This window comes from Petromyzon marinus, chromosome 31 (genome assembly GCF_048934315.1).
Source record: "Petromyzon marinus isolate PM22_M1 ecotype Great Lakes invasive population chromosome 31, UKy_Petmar_22M1.pri1.0, whole genome shotgun sequence".
Classification (NCBI taxonomy): Eukaryota; Metazoa; Chordata; class Hyperoartia; order Petromyzontiformes; family Petromyzontidae; genus Petromyzon; species Petromyzon marinus.
This window is the reverse complement of record NC_133697.1, coordinates 8,605,496-8,622,332: the sequence shown is the minus strand read 5'-3', so window position 1 is coordinate 8,622,332 and position 16,837 is coordinate 8,605,496. Positions and strand designations below refer to the sequence as shown.

At 51.0% G+C, this 16,837-nt stretch overlaps 1 protein-coding gene across 1 annotated transcript; it reads left to right on the top strand.

The window, feature by feature from the left end:
- Positions 1 to 1,654: 1,654 nt before the first annotated feature.
- On the top strand, positions 1,655 to 16,836 carry EXD2 (exonuclease 3'-5' domain containing 2). Its single transcript, XM_032963859.2, has 11 exons — positions 1,655 to 2,366; positions 3,121 to 3,267; positions 4,505 to 4,851; positions 6,847 to 6,976; positions 8,363 to 8,461; positions 9,232 to 9,397; positions 10,075 to 10,297; positions 12,709 to 12,815; positions 14,136 to 14,271; positions 14,754 to 15,131; positions 15,903 to 16,836. The coding sequence occupies exons 1-11, from the start codon at positions 1,995 to 1,997 to the stop codon at positions 16,354 to 16,356; spliced, it is 2,559 nt and encodes an 852-aa protein (XP_032819750.2). The 5' UTR covers positions 1,655 to 1,994; the 3' UTR covers positions 16,357 to 16,836.
- Position 16,837: the final 1 nt, after the last annotated feature.

Below are 16,837 nucleotides of genomic sequence, written 5' to 3'. Positions count from 1 at the left end.
CCCCCCCCCCCCAAAGAATATAAAACATGTTTCAAATCGCCTTAAACTATTGTCATTGTAGTGCGTATTTAATGTGCCGCTGCACTGATGTAGGAGAAAACATTTATTAGAAAGTATATTAAATTAGGTAGAACGTGTTGTCTATATTTATTTAAAGTTGCGCATTTTGATGTGACGTCACATTTCTCAACCCCCCACCCCATCGTCACACATCGCCACAATTGTCTGACCCCCCCCCCCACCAGGTGCGTGACGTCATTTATGGACGGCCCCATACGGAGTTATACAGCCGTTTTAATACGGGCAAAAAAAAACGTGTTTTGTGTGTTCGTGTTTCTCCATTGTGATGTGGCTCTGTAGGCTGAACGTTGAGATTTATATGGGCACGGGGTGACCGAAGAGGTCTGAATTGGATCTGTAATAAGGTAGTGGAGGGCACTGATAAATGGCTGGCTGATAGGGTTTGCAGTAGCCATAGGCTTTCTACCCCCCACCCCTCCCCACCCCGTATATAATCGCCGCTGATGTTGGCCGTGGCAATGGAACTCAAATGATTTGGCTCATAGCGCAGTGCGCGAACCACTGCGGTTACTCGCGCTCATCCCACCCCACCCACCCACCACAAGAAATCAATGAAGGCAGCAGCAGCAGCAACAAAAAAAACGAATACAGTACGGAATCTAATCGCGTTTGCCATTAGGGGTGAAATGACGGGGCAATTTATAAGGGGGTGTGGGGTAGGGGGGTCAACAACTGGGGAACGGTGAAAGTGAAGCGTTAACGCGAATCACGTCATCTGTGTGGGGGGGGGTGGGGGTGGGAATGACAGCGAAAGTCATTCAAAGTGACTCTTCCGTGGGATTAGGTTGGATAACGTTGCTGGAATATATACATAGCGTGCGGTCGAGACTAGCCCAGCTAAATAGTGAATTGTCGTTGCATTGGCAAGGCAGTGAGAGTTGTCGACGGACTGTACGGAGGTCCTCATCCAGCAGTGGATAATCATATGTCCGGTGACGACGACGATGGAGAGACACGGGGTAACCTCATCACAGAAGCCGACCAATTTCACCAAATCAACGAGCAATGAGCAACCACGGACGACGTGGTTACTGCAAAACAAACGATGACACCCCGGGAATGATGTATCGATCAGATGCAATAATAACCACGAATCGATTGGCGAATCAATAGTATATTGTTGTTGCTTTGTCTTTGTGGTGCATGCGAGAATCTAGAGTGGCCGTTACTTTCATATCACCAATTGTATATACACACACACTATTTAACATTCAGAGGGTATCGACTTATTTAACGTGCAATTCGATACACGTTTCATGCGTCGTGTTAATCGAGAGCTTTTGTTAAATCGCGTTATTCTCTCCGTTAAAAAACAAAGAGCAAAACTCGGGAACATTAAAGAGGCAATTCAAACTTGTGCCAAAGGGGTGTCGACAAGCCGTAGCACGAGACGCATCCCCCCCCGACCCCGCGATTGATTTATGTAAAATAACGGTGCAAAAACAAGTTCGATCTTAATATAAATCGGATAAACAATGCCCTGGAACGCCTCCTAATTAGCCAACCCCGGAAGCGGAAGCGGCATCGCGGAGTGGTGGTGGGTCGTGACCCACGTGGCGACGCTTATAAACAAACACGTGGGCGATGATGGGGGTGGGGGCAGCAGCAGCATCAGCAGCATCAGACGACGCAGCACCACCACCACTACCAGCATGTGTCCACGTGCCCGGAGAGAAACGGTTAATTACTAAACAAAATTAATTTTTATTTTACTATTACTTAACGTGTTATTGTTAACGTTGCTTTGACGCTACAGTAAATGGAATCGTAGTAATAGTAACAATATAATAAAAAAGGGTTGGGGGAAGGGGCAACGTGAGCATGCATTAGCGAGAAAGAACACGTTCAACCAGTCGGGAAAATTCACGAAGCGAAAACAAATCGCAGCCATCGTTGGCGATAGGGTGAAGACGATGGCCTGGAGAGGAGCTGGAAACGCGATGCTCTCGACCATTCAATCGCCCGGCCTCATCATGAGCTCATCCCGTATCGTGGCCGGGGCCCTGCTGGCTGCACTGGGCACGGCGGCGGGGATTTACTGCGCGTGGAGGAAGCTCGGCTCGGCACAGGGAGGCGAGGGAACGGGGCCGGAGGGCGACTGTGGTGGTGGTGGTGTTAACAATAGTGGTGGTGGAGGAGAGGTCACGGAATTGCGGAGCGACTGTGAAGGGGAGGCGTGGTGCGAGCCGGAGTGCGCACGGGGGAAGGATGGAGACTCGTCGGACATCGAGTATTCCCGAGATTCCTCGAGCGCCGGGTTCGAGGCTCCCTTAGATCTTCCGCAGGTCGGTATTCTCGCGGCCAAGCGCACCTGCGATTAGCGCGGTTGGCTGCGTACGGTGCGAAAGAACTCCAGCATGCATACATACAGTACGTATATCGTCGTCGGCCAGGGTTAAATCATTGCTGGGGCAAGGACTCCTAGCCCCCAAGCTGGTCGCCAGCCCTCGCTGTGCCGCGATGTGGCGTTCACCCAGCAGCTGCCGCATCACGAGCCGATTGCATCGTTCCTTAAGCCTTGGTTGAAGCCCTCTCGGACGCGTTCCATTCTTTGGCTGTCATTCCGTCGCTACTGACCACTGGCCGTCATCCATTCTAGCCATGACGTGCGCACCGACCAAGCCCACGTGCTCTTGTTAACAATTTGAATTATGTCTTGAAGTTGTACGCTTTCTAATCCACGTGTTCGTCTTTTTCTAGGTCGCCAGTGCAGCGTGAAATGTGTCGAAGGCGTTTTTTGTTGTTGTACCCAAGACCAGAGCTTAATTTCTCGCTGAACATTTTGCCGATCGCTGGCAGCAGACTGTAGTCGGCACGTGACTGGTTGCCCATAGCTTGATGTGGTATGCCGGGTGGGATAAAGTGTGTAGGTACTGTCACCTCTTTCAGAACTGTCGCCTCCTTATGGCAAAGGATCGAAGAGTAGGCCAAATACAGTAACGCTTTAGCGCTCCCTCTAGTTGGGGGGGGGGGGCATTCACCGACAGCAGTGGGAGTGTGCGAGACATTGCAGCTCTGCACTTTTACTCCCACCGCCAGGTCGCGACTGGCCTCCTCTGCGGCCTCGAGGACGCACTGAGCCAGACGGTGGCTCTGGTGGAGACGATGAGCCAGTGGAGCGAAGCGGCCTCGCCTCTGCAGCGCGACCTGGCGACCTACCCAGTGCTGGGCATGGACTGCGAATGGGTAAGCGACTTGGCCGGGGTCGCCCTGGCTGCTGGTGCACAGAATGTCTACGGTGTAATGGGGAGCCCTGACCAAGCGACCCAGGTGGAGTGGGGGGGAGGGGTGTTAGCTGAGTCGCTAGTTGGTTAGGGGAAGGGTTGGTGCAGTGTGTTCGCAACCTGTGATCCGCAGACCACTGGCGGGTTCGCAAGGCCCGTGGGAGGTGGTCCGTAGAAACGTTGCGTGTCTGTCTCGCTGTTTCCACACCATATTTTTTACTGCGTTTGGTCCATGGGTTCAGAAATGTTGGGAACCACTGGGTTAGGGGGAGCAGTAGGGTCAGTAGGAAGGATACTACTCGTGGCTGGTTGGCTCCAGTGTCCCTCCGAAAGCAAAAAGAGAAACTTGAAAAGGAATTTGACAAATATCCCAATCTCTGGAGCCTCCTCGGAAGAGAGTTGATTCCCTGTTGGGAGGCCTTTTTGTGGGAAAATAATGAGCATTGACATTGCAGTGAAACTTCCCTTCGATCTAGGCACATCATTAGTGAAAATAACTTATTAGTGGATAATGGCATTCATTTGCTGTCACTTGTGATGCCCCTTATCAGCATTTCATAAGAGGGTTATATTCAATGCTTTCACGAGACTACTTCTGGGTTCAAATGGATAACAGAGGATCAATTTACCATCACTCCTCCTGGCTCCTGTTATCCCTGAAAAGACATGAATAGGACAATTTTGGCTTATCTGGGAGATCACACTTGATTGACTTTTGTTATCTGTAAAAAAATATGGATCACAGGAAAAATCCATCTCTACATGCAGGAGCCTCGATGTATCAAAAAGGGGGGGGGGAGGGGGTAGAGGGGTGGTGGTAAATGGGTTCAGTCGGGAATAGGATCACGGATGAGAGTAATTTTTGCAGAATATATACTGTATGTTGAACTTCTTTCGTACTGTACCTAGCCAACCGTGTTAATCGGAGGTGTTGGGTAAGGACGACAAACGAAACACAAAAAAGCTATTCTAAAGAAATTAGTTGGTCACTATAGATTTAAAAGTGCATAGCTCCAGTAGTTTCCTAATTTCGGAAGGAAGAGCGTTCCAGACAGCTGCAAAAGCGCATCTGAAAGCACGCAATGCAGTGACCATCTTTGTTCGATGGCCAGCCAAAAGCCGCTGCTGTGAGGATGACCAGAGTTCCTAATGGTTTATGCTCCTTGACAAAGGAGAATAATTATCGTCGTTGTGCCCAGGTGGTGGAGGACGGCAGGGCGATGCCAGTCGCCCTGCTACAACTCGCCTCGGCCAGTGGCTACTGCGTGCTGGTGCGGCTCTGCCCCCTCAACTCCTCAACCCCCTCCTCCACGATCTCATCTACGACCTCCTCGTCCTCCTCTCCCGATTCCTTCTCCTCCACCGCCGTCGACGGTGCAGCGGACCTGACCAACGCGTTGCCCTCCAGCCTACGGGACCTGCTGGCCAGCAGGGCCGTTCTCAAGGCTGGTGTGGGCGTGTTTGACGACGCTCGGCGGCTGGAGAGGGACCGCGGCGTCACCGTGCATGGCTGCGTCGACCTTCGGCACCTGGCGATCCGGCACGGGTGAGCGATTGGTCGCCCACTCCCGACGGTGGCGGCTGTGGTATATGCGGCGCTGTCGGGGAACGATCCTCGATGTGAGGTGCTGCTTGAAAGGGAATTGGTCAAATGGATTGATGCGTAAAGAACCCTCCTGAAAATTTATTTTTAGACTGCGATTCAATCCAGTCGTACTCGTCGTTCAGATGGTTCCTCGTTACTCGTGTATCGCTGCTACCACAGTCATGCCTTAATACAACTACCAATGCCGTGGACTCCATTGGACACTGCATTTTACACTGATACCATCGTGGGAATCGTCTTGTCTTTGAGGCCAGGTCTCATATCGTTGTACAGCTGTGGAAATGGCCTCTCTCTTCACCTTGTCGCTTTTCAATATTTGTGGCTAAGGAGTCGGATGATCTCCCAGATGTGCTCCATTCATCTTATTGTCTACTTATTGGCATAGACAAGGAATTTACTTTGGCAGGAAGGTGCATACATTCAACATATAGGAATCTTAAATCTTAAATAAGTGGTATACAAGTCTAACTATACTAAAGGTACAAAGTCTAACTAACACTAACGGGTTAAAGTTTGTAAAATTTTGAATAAATATTGAATATAAAGTAGCTATAAGATACAATCTAAAAATACAAAAAATACAAATAGGGTAACATAGTGTAAATATGGCAAGGTGTCATTTTGTAGATAAAATGTTAGTCAGTGTAAGCCCTTGGCCTTGTTGAAGAGGCCAGCAGTGGATGGGAAGAAACTGTTTTTGTGGCGTGAGGTTTTGGTCCTGATGGACCGCAGCCTTCTGCCGGAGGGGAGTAGCTGGAACAGAGAGTGTCCAGGGTGGGAGGAATCGGCCACAATCTTCCTCGCTCGCCTCATGGTCCTCGAGGTGTGCAGGTCCTCGAGGGTTGGTAGATTGCAGGCAATCACCTTCTCAGCAGTGTGGATGATATGCTGCAGCCTGCTCTTGTCCTTGGCAGTGGCAGAAGCGTACCAGACGGTTATGGAGGAAGTGAGGATAGATTCAATGATCGCTGTATAGAAGTGCACCATCATTGTCTTTAGCAGGTTGAATTTCTTCAGCTGCCGTAGGAACTACATCCTCTGTTGAGCTCTCTTGGTGAGGGAGCTGCTGTTCAGTTCCCACTTGAGGTCCCGGGAGAGAATAGTGCCCAGGAAGCAGAAGGACTCCACAGTTTTGACTGGGGAGTCGCACAGGGTGATGGGGGTGAGTGGGGCTGTATTCTTCCTGAAGTCCACAACCATCTCGACTGTCTTTAGAGCATTTAGCTCTAAGTTGTTCTGGCTACACCAGGTCACCAGGTTGTCAGCTTCCCACCTTTAGTCAGACTCATCCCCACCAGAGATCAGCCCAATTGAGGTTGGTGTCATCCGCAATCTTCAAGAGTTTGACGGACAGATGATTGGAGGTGCAGCTGTTGATGTACAGGGAGAAGAGCAGTGGGGACCACATGATATCGGGAGTTATTTTCACAAATGGGCCCCGATGAGACATCCTCTGAGGACGCTCCCCCCATATCGGTGTGGATACAAGGTAGTCTCACAGCAAAATACATGTGCACGTAGAACTCTTTTTGCCAATCCACTGCTGGATAATGGCCTTGCCACACTATGCAGTGGGTCGGGATTATTTAATCCTTCATGTCAGTCAGTGTGGGCTGGTGATGGCTGATGTATGATACAATGGATTTTGTTGCACCACCCTCTGCTGAAAACATAGCCCCACAGCAGCCAAGCACGATCCTGGCTCAAAACAGCCTGGCTTTCAAGATCTGCCTGCCGAGATTGTGATTTTGTCATGCATATCACAACCAGAAATAAATAGAAGCAACATTCTCCTTATAAATAATTACAACTGCCTTATAACGGAAACATATAAATGGGAGGCAGTTCTTTTGGACGATGACCTTTATACTTGACCATGCTGGTTGTACTATTGTAATGACAACGTTGGTGATAATGCCCACGTTGCACGTGCAGGCGGTGCAAGGGCCGCTGGAACGGCCTGGGCCTCAAGGTGCTAGCGCTCACAGAGCTCGGCTTTGAGATGGAGAAATCGGCAGAGCAGCAGCAGAGCGACTGGGAGGCGCCGGAGCTCTCAGAGGCGCAGGTGAGACGCCGCTGGGCGACTGATGTGTCGCTCCACTCACCCGCGCAAGCGAGACGTCGCTAGGCGGGTGACGTGTTGCTCTACTCGTTCGCGCAGGTGAGACGTAGCGAGGCGAGTAACGGCAGAATGAAGTTGAATTACACATGTGTACGTGTAGTGACTAACTCGGAGACAGTAAGACTTGGAGGAACTTCTTTATTTAATAAGCAACATCGGGATAACGCACTATTAAGGCCGTCTATTGTCAGCGGCACTACTTGGAACAGTTGGTAGGCTGTCTGACTCGCGGCGCCCCGGGATGGTGAAGACTGAGACGACAACGAGAAGAATGGCGGCGATGGACTTCAGCAGCACGACGGGGATCCCTCTTCCAGCAACACCTCCGAGGTCCCCCACAGGGGCCCTTCTTATACTGTCAGCGTGGCCTTGCTCCGCCCCAGGCCACGCTACCTTTTGTGAACCTCTCGTGTATATCATGGCCTGCTGACGTCAGGACTGCCGTACGCCGCAGATCCCCTTTTTCGCCAGCAGCCAGCGCTATGCTACTACACACGTGTAGTGACATCGCTGGATGTCACCATGCTGTGGGTGCAGTACCGGCCATACAGGGCGGGGTGTGTGGGTGCCGACCGAGGGGAAAGGTTGTGTTTTGCCCATGGCACTCTGGTTGACCCGGGAGGATACGTGACTGGTTAAGTTGACGGAGGGGGCCCCAAGAGGGGGCCAGGGGTGTCACGTGATTGGGACCCAGATCCTTCCCGAGGGTTCTGAAAGGTGGATGTGGCCAAGGGCGGAGCCGGCCACGCCACAGAGAATACAAGCCGGGTCTCGAGAGGGACCAGGGTTGTTCGTCCCGGGAAAGAAACCCTTCGTCTACGATCTCCGTTCAACAAGTCTTCCAGCACGTGGACCCGGGCAGATGTCGTAGTCCCGGGTCCGTAGTAACAGTTACGTGGTAACTATTGTAGTTAGCCGGGTGGTCACCACCTTGCGTTGTTATTCTGTTAAGGGGAAGTTATCCCGTGTGTTGGAACTGAATAAATGTGTTACCTCCAAAGTCTGTGACTCGGTTGAACACCATTACACACGTATAGAATAGGATCATACATTTGAACTTTGAACACGGCTTGTAATGTTGGATTCTAGATGATGGGTTTGAATTTGGATTACAAAGATTACAGGATTGAATGTACCAGTGGCAAAACTTGCATACAAGTGGATTTTTTATGCTTGCGTTACCATCTGCAACAGCTGAGCTTAGCTGCTTCCGGGAGTGTGGGCGGCCGCAAAATGGAAATGTGTTTTTGGCCTGTACCGCTCTGCAGCTGATTTGACATTCTCCGCCGTGTGGTTGTTGCCGCTACCGCTCTCGCCTGTTCCGCACAGGTGAAGTACGCGGCCCACGATGCCCAGGTGTCGGTGCGCCTGTTCCTCAGTCTACTGGGCCGCAGCCTGCAGGCGCCGGCGAGTGACGCGCTCGGCCGGGTAAACTGCTGGAGCAGCGTGCGAACGCAACGCGCAAAGACACACGCAGAGACGCACAAATGAGATCTGTCTTCATCTGAATTGGCATACTGTACTCTACATCACGTTGGACACCCGCATAAGGATTTAAGACAAGGATTTTGTATATATTGGCCGCTTCCTAAAATGCCTTGGAAACTCAAGGTGGATTGCATCACCTCTCCTCTCATCATGCTTTTGCGCAGGGAGGAGAGGTTTAGCCGAGGGGGATCCCCGATAGCTGCCTCTGTGCAGCACAAGGTGAACGCAGCACTGCTGCAAATGTGCATTGGTCCGACTGTAAGGGGTGATGTTGCTTTTGGTTTTTTTCAATGAAGATTTTTTTTCTCATATATGTACATACACGTATTTAGTTGATACGTTTAATTTATTTCACCAGGTTTGAACGCCAAGATGTGCAGAAGTTACCTGGGGCATTTGGTGTGCTCATAGGGGGTGATGATTGTGGAATCCCAATTAACTAATTTGCCAAATTTGTATCCTGACGCTGACACACATTAGCCTACCTTTGCAAGTGACATTTAATGGATGTTTAACTTGCAATGTGAAGCAGACGGTGAGTCGTATTCTCGCGATTTATTACACACTGTGGTAATAATCGGGGCGGCTGCTTGTCGATTTTTAAACTGCCAGGCCCTGCCATGGCCCCGGGTGTCTTAAGAGATCTGGGTCTCAGGTGTGCACCACCACGTTGAAGATGCTGACTGCCCCCCCCCCCACTCCCCTCCCAGAGCGACGAGGGGGGGGAAGACTGTAGCGGCGCGAGCACCAGTGTGGTGTCGGTCGACTCGGGCTGTGGCTCGGAGTGGGCATCGCCCGCTGGCATCGTGGGCCCGGGGGAGTGCTGGGCGCGACTGCTGTCTCGCTGCGCGGGACTTGTCGACGTCCCCTTTAAAAGTGGGTTCCGCCCTCTCCCTCTTGCACACTTTCTTAACCGTGTTTGGGGATTGTCATTTTCAACCCCCCACCCAATTGTATCCCGCTTGTGCCGTCGCCATCGCGCCATGAGGTGAAGAATTAATTTGGAACTCTCGCAGACCAATGCGACCCTTCGTGTTTAGAGATCAGCCGGGAATCGACGTTCGGTGGCCGTGTGACGTCTGTGTTGATGAGAAGCACGAATGGGTCGCGTGTAACGAGGAAGCACGTGGAGGTCATCGTCTCGATGGTAACGTTGCTTTATTGACATTGCACGCATTGCTGTAAATAGCACAGGAAAGGTGTGCTGCTCGCAAATGGCAGGAAGGCCCGAGGGCTGAAATGTGTGGCTGTGTTCTTGTTCAGACCATCTCAAAGAATTGAAAAACGTGGCGGTCTGGACAAGGCTTAAGAGCATTGCTTCTGAAGTGGTCGTCACAAGACACGCATGCAATGCAGATGGATGGGAGTTGTGCCTTCCTACTGTTTCTGAGCAGCAACAGCAACGCACCTTTGCGTGTTTGTTAAATCTCTTTGTTTCCAGCCTGCACGCAGCTTCCTATTGTGGTGGGAAGGTTCCCCATCATTTACAGAAAGTGTAGGACATTGCTGCCACGCCCCCGGCCTGATGTCCACCGATTGCGCTGTCTTCACAGAGCTGAATGTGGAGACCGTGGGGAGGCTGCACGTGCGGTCGTCATCCAACGACTCGACGGAGAGCCGCGATGCTGAATCTGTGCCCGCGGAAAATGGGCTGAGTGGCGGTGATGCCGGCAGTTGCAGCAGCAGGAGCAGCAGCAGCGAGAACAGCCACGGTGACAGCACACTGTCCGTCATCGGGATTCCCAAGGTCAAGAGGGAAGGCTTCTTCTCGCCGAGGTTAGTGGCGAGACGGCGGATGTTTGTCCGAAATAAAGGGCTTCTCCCCAAGGGTGGCTGCAAAGATGATTGTGTGCAAGTGACGATGGGAGGAGAAGAGTGAAACTGCTCACGTAGGTGGGGCAATGTGAGCAGACAAATGGTACTGTCAACTGACACTGAAGATCTTCAAAGGTGGAAAGCATCTGTGATGGGTAAACAACCCTTGGATATGATGATGCCACCACTATATTTGAGGGTGCTGGGTTCAAGTTTGGCTTTCAATCGCACCTGATTTTAAACGATATTCTAAAGTTTAGAGACTAAATGGTCTCGGCACCTGAGCATGAAAATCCGTGAGGTTATATTTGGTTTGCCACGTAATTGGATTTATTCCATCTTTTGAGAACATTGTTTCAGTGTTGCATATGACAAACTCTCTCTGTGGCATATAAAAGGTGTGAATGAAGAGGCTTCAAAAGGAGTTCCATGACATCCTTTTCAGGAGCCCGTTCTCTTACAGAGGGTGGTGCACTCCTAGCTGCCAGAGTTCCCAGAATATATAACGGTTACTTTATAGACGCATGGGATGATTAACATTTGCCGCTGGCAGTAGTACTACTCTTTGTTTTTTTCGGTATAGTTGCGTAGGTAAAATAAAATAAATGAAAACAACTAAATTAAATCACGACGTATCGGAGGCAACACAAGACGGAAGCTTGTGTTACCTCCAACTAAATTAAATCACGACGTTTCGGAGGCAACAGAAGACGGGAGCTTGTTGCCTTCTAAACGTCGTGATTTTATTTAGTTTTAATTTATTTTATTTTACCTACGTGACTTTACCGAAAAAAACAAAGAGTGTGAATCATTGCAGTCACGAAAGCTTCAAATCTGGAAGTAGTAGTACTCTATACGTTGGTGAAGGAGTTTGATGTTTGCTGCTGGATCATCGGGTCTTTCTGTCAGGAGTGGTGAATCCATGGCCTGCGGGCCAGATACAGCACACTTCTTTTAACACAGTCCATGGCCACATGCAGTCCTACCACTTGGAAACGATCTGCAAGCGATATTTGGATATACAGTGAAACCTTGGGTTGCGAGTAGCTGGGCAAGACGAGCAAAAATGTTAAATAAATAATAATTTGATAAACGAGCGATGTCTTGCAATACGAGCAGTACGTACAGTATACGCTTTTTCTGCTGAGCGTCACGTGATCACAACTGAGCCAATGGTTCTCTCTCTCTCTCGCTGCGGGATTGTGGGTAATCATATCTCATGCTCGGTCTCAGTCGGCGTGCCTCACTCGTATAGTCAACATCCGTGCGAGCGTATACTGTTTACTACAGTACTGTATAGTGTTGTGACCACGTGTGTGTGCATAAAGCATTTTTATTTTATGTCCAATTGTAGTGACTGTTCTTTAGAAAAGCACCACCCGAATAAGGCTGTAGCAGTGCGAGCGATGAATCTGTTTAACGACAATGCAATGTCACATTTCTGCGAAATCCTCAAAAGGAGGCAAAAGCAAGTGTTATTGGATAGGTTCCTTGTTAAAGTCACACAAAAAGAAAAAGATTCCAGTGAGCCAACAGATGGTAGTGATTCCGTTACTGACAGTGAAAGTCGTCCTACACAATAACCCTCCTCCTCTCTCTCGTCTCCCTCACACCAGCCACGATTAAATTTAATTAATACATTTGATTACTTTATATTAAATTTAAATAAAAATATAAAAATGTACAGTGTGTCTTAATCTTTTTTTTATTTTTTGGTTGTGGAACGAATCATATCAGTTTCTATTATTTCTTATGGGGAAATTCGCTTTGATATACGAGTGCTTTGGATTACGAGCACGTTTCCGGAACGAATTATGCTCGCAATCCATGGTTTCACTGTATTCGATTTCCCCCCCCCCCCCCCCCTGTTGAGTTTGCTGGACTTTACAGTGGTTTACTATGTGGTCGATGTTCTGGTCGCTATTTCCACACTCGCACCGCCGGGCCTTCTTAGAATTTCTTCTTCTGAAGGCGGTGGCGGGGCGGACCTGCCGTGAAACGTGTTGAGTCGATGTGGACGGCCATTGTTTTTGGGAAGAGATTCAATCCAGGGGGTTTGTGAGTGGAATTGCCGATCGGATGATTGTTCAGAATGACGGTGTTCGCCCAAATCGAGCGCTATTTTCTCCAAGGCGGTAAAGGCAGAATTAATCAGGGCTCTTTGCTCGAAAACGACTTTGGCGATGTCAGGCAACAGCAGTATTTTCCCGTTTTAAGCATCAAACCTCATGTCCAACATCCCCCAAACCCTCGTTCTAGGTGTGTCTCTGCAAGCAAGGGGCTGTTCGTTGGTTTATTTTTTGTACCCAGTGTTCCTTTTGCGAGCTTTTTTTTTCCGTCGTGCCGCGGTTGTGGCCCTGCGTCTCTCACAGGAAGTCTCCGCTCTACGACAACTGCCTGCTCAAGGCGCCAGACGGGCAGCCGCTGTCGACGTGCGACCGTAAGAAGGCGCAGTGGTACCTCAACCGCGGCATCGCAGGTACTGGCCCTCGTGCTGTCGGCCTAGCGGTGCCTCTCCTCTGTGCCGTCCAAAGAGGCAAACGCTAACTGTGATTTATTTTTTTCTTTCTTCATTTGATCTGTAGACCAACATTACCAGTGATGGCAAGGTGTGATGTAGAATATGCTTTGGTGAGAACAAAATGAAACATCTGTAGATTGTCAATAAAAATTAAATATGGGGAGCAATAGTGTAGTGGTTGGCATGCTGTGTGACGAACCCGGCGACCCGAATTGGATTTCCGCTCACGGCCAACACCAGGTGATGATTATCTGAACCGGTCCTGGGCCACCCCGGTCGACTTTGCCTCAATTGAGTTACGTGGTGCAGTGTAAAAAACATCACCACTAGGGAGACAAAGGCGGCCGGGCGTGGCGCTGGCCACCTATCCCCTCGTGTGCTGTGCCGACCTTCATAGGTGCTCGCTAACAGCATTTGTCCCAAAAGTCTGTTCAGGCTATATGGGGGATTTTTATCTTCGTATACATCGGACTATATACACGAAGATTTCTGCCCAGGTGGACATTCTTCCATGGTGCATACTTCCCATGGTGGACACACTGGTAGCATTATTGACACCCCCAGGTGGTACCGACCAATCGCTTTGCTCGTGGACTACAGAGGCAGCGCCGTGATCCACCCGGGAACGCTGGCACGAGTGTGTGCCTGCATGTGTGTGTGTGTGCAAGCACATCTGTTCGTGCATGTACGTGGGTTAAAGTTTATATTTGTTTTAACCAGCTGAGAACTCAAGATATCGGGGGCACGTCTCCTTTGCGACAGTGACCTGGGTCCCCAAAATTACAGGCAAAATAAAGTACAGCTACAAATAGAAAACGCTGCACAGACACAAATCACTGCCAAGTAATCAACTCCGTGCATCACAAGTGGGCTGTGTGCACATGTAGGTAGGTATGTGTGTGTGTGTGCGTGTGCAAGTACTCCTGCGTGCGAGTGGGGATTTATGCGTGTGTACCTACACGATGCTGCGTTTTGGGGGAACAGCAGCGCAGTGGTTGGTGCACTGCGCTACAGATCCCGCCACCCGAGTTCGATTCCCGCCCATGGCGAATATCTTCACCCTGTCCTGGGCCTCCCCTGGGTCGACGCAGCCTTATATTAGTACCTGGTACAGTGTGAAAAACCATGAGTACTGGGGCGACAAGGGTGGCTTGTCGTGGTCGCTTTTACCCCCTTGTGTGCCGTAGCCGCCCTTCGCTAACAGTGCTTGCCCGAACAGTCTGTTGAAGGCCACATTGGGGGGGGGGGGAAATCTTTTTATGTTGTGCGTCTGCTCAGAGCTGGAAAGCCAAGAACCCATGGTGGTGCGGCTGGTGTTCGAGCCGGCCGGGCGCCCGGACTCGCAGCACGACTACTACCTTGGCGTCAAGCGCAACGTGTGTGTGGTGTGCGGCCGTGCCGAGTCTTACGTCAGGTGCGGTGCTGTGCGGTGTTGCGGTGCTGTGCGGTGTTGCGGTGCTGTGCGGTGTTGCGGTGCTGTGCGGTGTTGCGGTGCCGAGTGCTTCTGCCGCGAGGCGTCCCCTCGCTTCGCTGGGTCCACAGGCCGCGGGAGGCGGCACGATGCAGTCGATAAAAAGTTAACTCTCGCGACCGCATCGTTGCTTTAATTTGGTAGAGGGCTTTAATTTCTGCTCTGTCTGTCCCCGGGCACATAACATCCAGTGTTTAATCTTTTTATATCGTTCTAATATTTTTAGTATTACGCGTCCAATGAGGATAAACCACCACAGAGATTGAACGATGAGGTCTGTTCATGTGAATGAGGGAAATGGTTGGTGGGCAGCATTTAACTGAGGGGAGTAGGGGGGGGGTGGTAGGCCTTCAACTGGCTGACGATGACTGACGATAACTACTTGTCCCATCACTGCTTGCGCTTGTGCCCGTGTGCGCCATCAGGAAGAGCATCGTTCCGCACGAGTACCGCCGCCACTTCCCGCAGCAAATGAAGGACCACCAGTCGCACGACGTGCTGCTGCTCTGCACGCCGTGCCATGCCGCGTCGGCCGCAAATGACCTGCGCCTCAAGCGCCAGCTCGCCGACGAGTGTAGCGCCGGCGGTAGTGGCGTTGCGGCGGAAGGGCCCCGCGTCACCGACGACCCCGTGCGGCGCAACGTGAGATCGGCGGCGCGCGCGCTCCTTCGCTCGGGTTCGGCGCTGCCCCCGCACCGGCGTCGTGAGCTGCTTGGCTGTGTCCGCAGCTTCTACGCCGAGCGCTGGAGCCACCTCGGTAGCTGCCACCAGCTGCTGCAGGAGGCCGCCAAACTGGAGACCAGGTACGCACGCACGCGCTCGGGTGGAAAGGGGGTTATAGTTTGAGGTCGGCCCATCACGGCCATGATTAATCCGCTGCTGGATGAAGGCCGCTCCAAGTGGTCACTGGCCCTCATGATCACATGATGCAATACCCTGGCTGACACCTGCACGAGCAGATTTAATCCCTCTACCTCCTTCCTTTGCCATGATGTTATTCTCGCTCACCGGCCAATTATCTCTTTATCAGCCCACTTTTCTTAATTGTCAATGATTTAACTTGCGTATCTTCTCCAATGCATGTTCCTGTCTCAATGGAATTCAGCCATAGATGCGGCTCGGAGAGACTTGGGTGTGACATAAAACTGCATAGCATGATGGTCACAAGAAGCTATCGCCACTCTTTCCCTTGTTTTGGCTGAAAGTGAAGTTATTTCCTGCACAATTGGGCATTGACGCAGTTATTCCTCGTTATAGCTTTGAGCCAATGATGGAAATTCCACGTTACTATGATGGGGACAAGTATACCCACTTGACCTCCCTCCCCAGTGGTACTATTTTTTTGACTGTAGAGGGATGATGGGCCGAGCTAACCCTCAATTGGTATTTCAACTCTGAACCTGACTGGTTTCTAACTAAATACCCATATACTGTGAGATGGAGAGGAAGGGGGTGGAAGTGGGACTGTGGAAGTGGGATTGTGGAACGATCTTGTGATATTTGATTGGCCAGTGCAAGGTGGGTGACATCTCCCATAATGCTGTCTCTGCCCACCTCCTGCGCCGGCCCCTCAGGGTGGTGAACGGGCAGCACGTGCCGCACGGGCTGCGCGTGGTGCAGGTGTACATGCGCCAGGGGCTACCCGCCCTCGCCTCCTTGGAGCGCCGCTGGCGCCAGCACTTCCTGGACACAATGCTCCCGCGCCACCTGCCACCCAACTGGTCCGTCACGCACAACCACGACAAGCTGATGCTGCTGCGCTCGGACCCCACCGACGGCACAACGCCGACGAAGTGCATACCAGGAGCTAGCAATGTTTGCACACCGTCCGGCGGTGACAAACCGGTCGCCTTCAGCACACCAGTCAACGGTGGCACAACGGGAGCCGGTGATAGTACGCCCACAACACTCGGTGGCGCATCAGCCGTCGCTGCTGACGGTGTTTGCGCTGTAAATGGTCCGACATGCCGCCACGCGCCTGGCACGAACTACCTGCCGGTGGAGAACTTGCGGCCTGGGCAAATGTGACGGAGGCCAACTGCTGCCCACTCGCTGACCAACGTCTACCTCGTGTTAAAAAGCCAGCTCCGGTGCTCGGCCTCCTATCGGGAAAGAGAATGTCTTTGGAAGATGGGTGACATTTCTTCGCCTTGAGAGACTGCATTCCAGTAGTGGCGCTGCCTGCAGTCATGGGTCGGCCTAATCTACAGTGAACCACGGGTGCATAAAAAACTGCTGTGCCATGCGAATGCATTTGCGCTCTGTGCGGCGTCAAGTGGAATTATGCGTAGTAAAGCATTAAGTCGTGTTTACAGTGTTTGAGCTCAATGGGAAATCTATTATATAAACTTGAAATTATTTGAATTCTGTAACAGTCGGTGGAATTTGTACAGCCTATTCAACTGTAAATAGTAATACTGCTTCTGTAAGAAATACCCGAACTGTGACACGTCTTCATACAAGTCAAATGTAAAAGCATGTGAAAATAAAAATCCTTAAAAGGCAAAAT